General features: G+C 34.8%; 1 protein-coding gene across 1 annotated transcript; it reads right to left on the bottom strand.

Moving 5' to 3' along the window:
- Window positions 1-7231: 7231 nt before the first annotated feature.
- Window positions 7232-8011, bottom strand: LOC129225860 (uncharacterized). Its single transcript, XM_054860421.1, has one exon. It carries the CDS (start codon window positions 8009-8011, stop codon window positions 7232-7234), a length of 780 nt encoding a protein of 259 aa, XP_054716396.1.
- Window positions 8012-9840: the final 1829 nt, after the last annotated feature.

A 9840-nucleotide genomic window follows, 5' to 3' on the forward strand; every position in this document is an offset into this window, starting at 1 on the left:
CAAAGATTTTGCAGGTCTCCAAATAAAAAATAAAATTTTTCTCTCCAATAGTCAAACTACACGAATGGACCTTAAACACGATCGTAATCGTGGATTGAATATTATGTTGTTGTTGTCGTGTCTAATGAAGTGCAGAGCGCGAATAGACCGGGATCTGAAGGGGGTTGAGCATGCATGGAAAGGCTGACGCAATATTATTTCTGATTATTGTTACAGGCACGATGGTGATCATGAAACCACATGTCGTCGCCCCCCTGGGTGGTCGACAACCCCGGGGGAGGAGGAAAGCAGTGTGGGGAGCCGTTTGCTAAAACACTAATAACTCGCGAACTGTTTGAAATAAAACACTGAAAAAAGTGGCAATCGACGCAACAAAACAAGGGCTTCATAACAGCTAAATATGACTCATGATCGTATCTTTGTTAGTTTCTGAGTATAATTCTATTTTTCGCAAACAAGCAAAAATTTTGAATAAAATACGCATTTTTTTTTCAAATTGTCAAAATTATTTAACTGTTTAGGGAACCAATAAAATCTGAAATATCATTATCCAGTTTGTTTAAAATTACTTAAATATTATCAAAGCGTTGAAAAGTGAAATAAAAGCAAGCTCAAAAAGCATTTGAGGTAATTCACGAAAAAAAAAAAAAAAAAGTTTGCTGAATGTACCTTGAAGACTCGACATAAATCAAAGTAAATTTTGTGGCTCTCCTGTTTTGGCGGTTTTATTTCGTAATAATATCAAAACCATGTCCCAGTTAAGTAAGTACTTAATCTTTAACGCGTTATAGCTGCTTAGTATGGGTCACAATGGGACTTTTTTTAAAATTAAAACCTGAAAGTTTGCAAGTACGAAGTAATTACGAAAAGGATAAATGATCAGGATAACCCTTTTGCAGATTTTACACCTGAGTTATAAAACATAGTGAGCGAGGCTATTGCCACAAAAGCAGCATCAAAATTTCAGTGGAACGTTAAAGAAAATGTTAATAGCCTCTCATCCAGAGAAATCCTGCAATGGCAATAGCGTCTTCAATAGCGACTGCAAAACAGCGAAAGAAAACCAAAAAAAAACATTTAACCTGGGAAACGTTAGCTGAAAAGTGATGTTAGTACATCTAAAAATCATTCCCATACAATAAGCCCAATGCTAGGTTAGGTTCATCAGAATGGTTCACTGAAGCAAAGCGTGAGGTCCGATTTCGTGAATGTAATTGAAAATGATACTTCTTGCAGTAAAACTCTGGAAGAAGCACCCTATTTTAAGAACAAAGTTCAAGTTATCGATGGAATGACTCTGGTCCATAATGTCCCAAACACTACTTTCAAATCCAGCAAAGATTTTGCAGGTCTCCAAATAAAAAATAAAATTTTTCTCTCCAATAGTCAAACTACACGAATGGACCTTAAACACGATCGGTACATCTCACTGTCGTTTTCATAACTTGAAAACCAGAAGTTCTGGAAAGTACATTACAATAATTTCTTGTCATTTCCATCAGTAATAAATATAATGTCAGCTCTTTATCATGCTCCTGCAATTCTTTCCAACATGTGCTAAGAAGTATTGCTCAACTGTACTATTGAATCAATTCCCCTGTACCTTAGCAGTGCCTTTAGATGTAACCAAGTTTGGGTTTCACTTGAATGAAAATAAAACAATAAAGCCCCACACCTTACGATGCAGCCTGTCTTACCAGAGAGTTTAATTCCACCCTGCGCAGGCAAGAACTGTAAATAATCTTGTAATTGTTTTAATAATAATTCATCTTGCTGTAAATACTGCTTTTAAGACTAAACAAAAACCCGTAAACTACAAAATACTCGGAAGAGAACGATTCAATAGAACAATTACAAGTCAACAAAAAAAGAGTATGATCCAGCTTTTAGAATTTCTGATATATTAATGCTTTAAGTATGCATATTGATATTCTGCAATTATTTTTTAATACGCATTATTTTACTAATTGTATTTAATTAGTTTTTTTAGAACTCTAGTGTATAATTTTATATTTATATATATTCGTTTTCATGAAAGCTCAAGCTTCTCATTTTTTATATTTATTTAGTACATATTATTTCTTCTATCATTGTTCTTTGTTGAGTAAATTATAAAAAGCAATATCCGCAAAACAATACCCGCAATATTCGTTTGTGCAAATTGAAAACAGAAATTGATAGAAATAAATTAAAATTATATTTGAATTGAAACTACTCTGGGCCTGGATCCCTAGTTCCTCTCAAATTTAAAGCAGTATATAACAAAATTAAAGCCATAGTTAAATACTTTGTATTTAGAATTAAGTTTGTAAACTGAAGAATGAATAGTTCGTCATAAGGATAATAATGCTATTTTTTTCTCCTTAGCATACTGCCATTTTATTCAATGCGCTAACTTAGGCAAGTGCTTGCATTTTCTATTTCGCTTTTTAACGCTCACGTTGGTAATAATTAAGTAGTTTTAAACAAACTGAATAATGAAATTTCAGGTTTTATGGATTCCCTAAACGGTTAAATAAATTTAAAAAAAACTTATCTTTGAAAAAAAAGTTTTTCGTATTTTATTCAAAATTTTTGCATGGCTGCTAAAAAAGGAATTTTAATTCAAAACCAACAAAGATAAGACCATAAACATGTTTCGGTTTCTCAAGCCCTTGTTCTGTTGCATCTTTTGCCACTTTTTTCAGTGTTTTATTTCAAATAGTTCGAGAATTATGAGTGTTTTAGCAAACGGCTCCCCCCACTGCTTTCCCCATCCCCCGAGGTTGTCGACCATCCAGGGGGGGGAGGCGAAGACATGTGGTTTCATATTCACTATAGTGCCTGTGACATTAATCAGAAATACTTTTGCGTCAGGTCTTCCATGCATGCTCAAAATACCCCTTCAGATCCAGAACTATAATGCAAATCGTGTTCGAGCTTGCTACTGTCATTTTGTTTTTCAACGCGTTAACAGTAATTAAATGATTTTAACAAACTGGATAATGATATTTTGGACTTCATTTGAAAAAAAAATCAAACAATTTTGATTTGGAATTTATTTTGGTCAAAAAAAATTTGTTTTGCGCATTTTATTCAAAAATTTTGCTTTTTTGCGAAAAATGGAATTTTACTCAGGGAAACCTACAAAGATAGGTCCATAATTATATTTAGCTTTTATGAAGCCCTTGTTTTGTTGCGTCGATTGCAACTTCTTCAGTGTTTTATCTCAAATATTTCGCGAGTTATGTATGTTTTAGAAAACGGCTCCCCCACTGCTTTCCCCCCTCCCTCGGGGTTGTCGACCACCCAGGGGGGCGACGACATGTGGTTTCATAATCACAATCGTGCCTGTAACAATAATCAGAAATAATATTGCGTCAGCCTTTTCATGCATGCTCAACCCCCTTCAGATCCTGGACTAGAAGGGTTTAGATGCATCTAAAAGTCTTGATGAAAAAATCTGACAATTCAAATTGAATTTAATATAAAACACTAAAATGCTGGGTTTCAAAATTTCAATGGCGCAGACTGTGCCACTGAAAATTTTAGAAAGGGGGAGTGTTTTAGGGGTCTTCTTTTTTATGGGGGGCTCTTGCTTTTGGAGGAGAGTCTTCGTGATATTTGGGGAGGAGCCCTTGCTCTTAGAGGGTGGGCACTCCTGTAAAATATAAAAGGTTTGTTGGGCTAACTGAGCTTTTGGGGATGGGAACAGTCATAACAGAGTATGTTATCTTTCATATTAGGATTGGTTATGTAGAAACCAAGGGCTGTTGGGATACCACTCCTCCCCTCGCTCAGTTGTTATTATAACAACAATCTCAGTTTTAAAGACATATTCCAGAGTTTTTTCTCTTATCTTTTAAAATTATAATTTAATAAGCATATGCTAAATAAAAAGTATTTCTTCATTATTCCTGTTTTCAAATTCCATTTTTTCTCGGTATTGTATTTCAAGATCCCAATCTTAAGATATCTTCAAAACAATATTTTTCTAGATTTCCCTTTTCAAAATAAGTACCTATGATTACATAATTCAATCTTTATTTTCAATATTAAAAAGTCAAAACAGCAATCTTGGATACAAGAGCAGCTTAAAATAAATAAATACTCTGCTTCTGTAAATGTATATTGAAAAATATTCGTAAAGGAATATTTTTTTTAAAATCATAGTTTCACTCCAGCTGTTAAAGAACTTTAAAAGTTCAATCCAAAGGAAAGATTTTAAATTGAATAAAGAAATGAAAAAAGGAGCATTTTGAAGTATTCTCTTTTCCTTCAAATGCATCATATTATATAGTAGCCAATTTACAAATGCTTACAGTATAACCGAATACAGTTTTTGTATAATATTGCTAATTTTGATGTCAGCGACATGGAAAATCAAATTTTGGAAACAATTCCTTGGAAATTACCAGCCTTGGTACTATTTTGTAATTAATTAATCAATATCAAATTTCAATAAAGAAATATAAATTATTTCTTACAAATGGAATTCAATTGAACTCTTGTGAAAAGAAGTTTACACCCCCTTTGGATGGATTTGGTTACAAGAAAATAGAATCGATGGAAATAATCAACCTTAGCCGAATGCATTTTCATTCACAAACTCACATTTTTTACATTGAAAAAGGAGCTCTTAATAGCTAGTGTGAAACACGTGTCTGCAATTTAATTCGGATGTTTGTGCATTACAATGTTGTTATTAGTTGATTTAAGCATTTTAAGCTTTGAAAACTTTTTGTAAAGCGAGAAATGTTGCATATATACTTATTTTATGTTTGAAGTTATAACTTCCACCCCGCCCCCTCTGTCCCCAGCACTATTTTGGGGGTTGACCACATCCTAATTCATTTTCCTCGTGCCAATACCTTTCAGAAAAAAAATTATCGTAATATTATCACAAAAATTCCTCGGAAAATTACTCCCCCCCCCCCGCACCATGTTCTATGTTGGCAATATCTAATTTATTTTTCACATGCCAATACCTGTTCTTACCTCTAGGTAAGATTATCTTTTTCTATTTGCTGGTTTCTTGCGGTTGGCTCTACTCTGCAACGCAACGCAACACAACACAACCATTGAAACTACAATAAAAGTGGACTGTATAACTTTTATTATGATTAATTTCATACACTTGAGAGCAGCATTCTTTCAGCCGCTCTGACCTTAAACTCCCTGAATTGGTTGCAGCCAGAGGTCTTTAACTAAAAATAGGTGGCGCTTTAACATATCGAGCCACGTTGAAACATATATGGTTTCAAAAATTATATGATAAACTATAGAAAAAAACAATTGAGAACTAACTACTATCAAGTATACATTACTGGCAACAAATATGAAATACACATTATTAAAAATTGTAGAATAATAAAACAGATGTAAAGAAGCCTTTTTACAAAACATAATTATTTACCAATCCATTAGTAACAGTCACCTAAAGTTCATCAGTCCATATTAGGCAAAAAAGCTAATTTATGAATTGGTCGGCGAAAAAATCCAGTATCGGTCTTTATGTTAACAACTCGCACATTCTGATCCGAACCAGGGAAAACTTCCATTACTCTACCTAACCTCCACCTTAGAGGAGGAACATTGTCCTCTTTAATTAAAACTAAATCATTTACTTTAATATTTGGTTGTTCTCGTACCCATTTGGATCGCTGTTGCAACGGGGAAACATATTCATGTAACCATCGTTTCCAGAAACTCTGAAAAATCTGTTGAGTTAATTTCCAGCGATAAGAAGGGGAGTTTTTTCGTTGAGAAGATTTTCTTCTGGTATGGAAGAAAGCGATATACCAACCAAGAAATGCCCAGGAGTAAGAGCAGACATTTCGGATGGATCCTCTGACAAAGGGCTCAACGGTCGGGAATTTAAACAAGATTCAATTTGTGTTGTTAGCGTTGAAAATTCTTCCAAAGTCAATTTTTGGTCTGCTATTGTACGTTTTAGGTGAGATTTAGCGGATTTGACAGCTGCCTCCCAAATTCCTCCAAAATGAGGGGCGGACGGCGGATTAAAGTTCCATTTAATTCCCTCGTTGGCGAAATAACAATGAACGGGTTCTTCCTTCTGGAGACGTGCAATAACTCTATTCAATTCTTTATTTGTAGCTACAAAATTTGACCCACAATCCGAAAATACCTCACTTGGTTTTCCTCGTCTCGCCACAAATCGTTTTAGTGCAGCTATAAAACAGTCTGCAGATAAATTGCCAACAATTTCAATGTGCACAGTCTTTACGGCTAAACACACAAAAATACAAATGTAAACTTTTAAGGTTCTAACTCCGCGGCCAGATCGCGGTTTTACTAGAAAGGGTCCTGCAAAGTCTAGACCGGTTTTTGAAAGAACTCGTGATGGCATTACTCTAGCACGCGGCAAATCAGCCATCACCTGGGTTGCTGTTTTTCCCTTGAGTTTGAAACACTTAATGCATTTCCAAATTTCCTTTTTAATGGCCGACTTAGCGTTAATTATCCAAAACTCCTTACGTATAACAGATAACAAAAGAATAGTATCTGTATGTAAATATGTTTCATGATAGGAGCGAATGATAATGGTAGTTAAGTGGTGATTCTTTGGCAGGAGAATGGGATGTTTTCTTTCATTTGAAAAAGGAGCATTTTCCAGTCTACCACCAACACGTATTACACCATCTTCATTTATAAATGGCTTTAAGGAAAGTAATTTACTATTGGCAGGAAGTGGTTTTTTATTCTCCAAATGAATATACTCAGTGGAAAACTCTTGCTTTTGAACTATCTTCACCAAAATATTTCTAGCGGCTTTCATTTCATCACTAGTTGTACGATGCTCTTGTGTAGGTTATGTGGACTGTATTTCAATAGGCAATAAACTCATTTCGAACAATACAATACATTTATTAAAAACGTGTAAATATAAAATCATAAAACTGAAAACACCGCCCTAACCATTAACAGAAAATACAACTGACAACAACCAACAAAAACTAACAACTAACAACTAACCTGGCAAAAATAATCAAAATCAGTTTTTATGACATAGGGGCACGTGTGCGCACCTACTTGACGCACACTGCCAACGCGCCCTCTACTTTAATGTATGCAAGGGATTTAACACTCCCCCGCGATTGAAATCACTATTTCAATATAACATTCAAAACAAATAAAGTTCAAAATAACAGTTGATAACAGAACAAATAATACATTACTTACTCAAGCACAAAAATAGTAAACATCCTAGTTGCAAAACTATATATAAAAATTAAACAGTTTCTTCAACTGGAAGAATGCAAACATCTCTAACATTTCTTACTAGTGTGCTTCCACTTGGCAAACATAATTTTACTACTCGAACTCTATTATCACGACCAATGTTCGTCTCAATGATTCTGCCAACACACCATTTTGTCGATGGCAAGTTTTCTTCTCGAATGAGAACAAGAGTCCCTGTTTTAACATCATTTTTGCTAAATTTCCATTTATTTCTCTGTTGTAAATGGGTTAAGTAATCCCTTTTCCATAACTTCCAAATTTGTTGACTAAATTTGGTAATCCTTTGCCACTTAGAAAGGGTGTTTTCCTTAACATCAATCAATTGTGGTTCACTAAGGGTAGTGATAGGTCTGCCAATAAGAAAGTGACCTGGTGTTAATATTTCAAAATTGTCCATTTCTGATGACATTGGTATGAGAGGCCGGGAATTTAAAACACCTTCGATTTCTGACAAAATTGTAATAAATTCTTCTAAAGTTAAATTTTGACTGCCAATCACTCTTTTTAAATGGAATTTGAACGATTTCACCCCGGCCTCCCAAATGCCACCAAAATTGGGCGATCTAGGAGGAATGAAATTCCACTGAATACCTTCTGTTAGAAAATAATTTGACAAAATTTCATCGGGAATTCTAACCATTTTCTGCAATCGCTTGATTTCGACATTGGCACCAACGAACGTTTTAGCATTATCAGTAATGATTTTTGAACATTTTCCTCGCCTGCCGAAAAAACGTTTCAAACTTGCTATAAAAGCCTGTGTAGTCATATCAGTTACAAAGTCCAGGTGTATTGCTTTAGTACTTAGACAAACATAAACAACAACATACACTTTATTTAATACACCCTTCCTTTGGTTTTTAAATTTGATAAAGAAAGGACCACAAAAATCTATCCCAGTGACAAAAAAGGGATAACTAGGATTTACCCGGTCTTTAGGCAATTCAGCCATGATTTGACTAACAGTAACAGGTCTGTTTTTGAAACAGATCACACAGTTACGAACAATTTTCCTACAGCTATTCCTGCCATTTAGCGGCCAAAATTTTTGTCTAACTTGATGTAAAAGAGCTTGGGGACCTACGTGAAGATATTTAAGATGAACATTTCTTAAAATTATACTTGTTAAAGGATGTTTTGCAGGTAAAACCATAGGATGTTTGGTTGCATAAGATAAATCTGCGTGGGACAGTCTCCCCCCTACTCTCATTACTTTATTTTTATCCAAAAACACATTTAAAGAGGAAAGTTTACTTCTGCTGTGAACTTGTTTACCATTTGTTAACCTTTTAAACTCATCAGAAAACTCACCTTCCTGGAGAGAACGTATTAACCAATTTTCTGCATTAGCAGATTCATCAATAGACAAAGGACCTATTTTCTTGGACTTTGGATTTTTACAATTATAAATAAACCTATAAAGAAAACTTACAATACGAATAAGTTTCATATAATTATTTGACTTATTAAATATGCAATCAAAAACAGAATTTTCATTTCTCGCAATCAAGTTCATTAAATGTTCATTTGGTTCAGTTTTTAAGTTCGGTTTTAGTTCTTTATCGATTGATCCCTCTTCGGGAACCACTGAAAGATGATCAGTAGAATAAATGTTCACGGATTTCAGAAATGTAGGGCCATACCACCAAGCTGTGTTTTCTAACAGCTGATCGATACTGATACCTCTCGTCAAAGCATCAGATGGGTTGTCACGACTTACGCAAAAGAACCATTTATCGGGGTCTGTAAGTTCCTGAATTTCCTTCACACGGTTGCAGACGAAGGTTTTCCACTTCAAAGCTGAACCTCTAATCCAGTATAGTGCTATTTGAGAATCTGTCCAAAAGTACATAGGAGGGGATATTTTCCGCTTCAACACATTTGCAACTTCATTTGCTAATCTAGCAGCAAGTAAAGCTCCTAGCAACTCCATTCGTGGAAGAGTAATCTTTTTTAACGGAGCCACACGGCTTTTAGATGTAAGAAAGTTCACAATAACTTTGTCATCAGATCTTATCAGTACAAACACGACGGCACCGTAAGCTTTAGGACTGGCGTCCGAAAAGGTATGCAATTCTATGTCACAACTTGAAAGTTCTGCACAATCAAGGACGTTTCTGGGAATTTGGAGTTTTCACAATGTAGGAAGTTCAAAGCACCAGCGATTCCAGATTTTTAAAATGTCATCTGGCAGCTCAGCGTCCCAGGAAATTTTTCGAATCCATAATTCTTGAAACAGGCACTTAATTCTGATGGTGTATGGTGTCACAAATCCTAGAGGATCGAATATTCTACCTGCTACTTGCAGCACAAATCGTTTTGTATTCTTTCCGGTCTTGATAAATTCAAGCAAATCCTTTACTTCTATAGCGAAAGTATCTTCCTTAATGTCCCACGGCAGTCCGAGAACCTTACTTGGTTCGTTACAGTTATTTGAGAGATTACTCGGTAAAATATTAAATTCTCGTTCTTCCCACATTTTCATCAACACTTCATCATTCGAAATCCATTTGCGGAGATTCATACTAGCTTTTTTCATTATGTTATTTGCTTCGATAGAAATTTTTAAAGCATCCTTTATATTGTCTGCACCAGTAA

The sequence above is a fragment of the Uloborus diversus genome, chromosome 1 (genome assembly GCF_026930045.1).
Source record: "Uloborus diversus isolate 005 chromosome 1, Udiv.v.3.1, whole genome shotgun sequence".
Taxonomy (NCBI): Eukaryota; Metazoa; Arthropoda; class Arachnida; order Araneae; family Uloboridae; genus Uloborus; species Uloborus diversus.

Excerpts from the sequence above, each read along its gene's own strand:
- LOC129225860 (XM_054860421.1), bottom strand. The coding sequence starts at position 8,011 with ATGACTACACAGGCTTTTATAGCAAGTTTGAAACGTTTTTTCGGCAGG.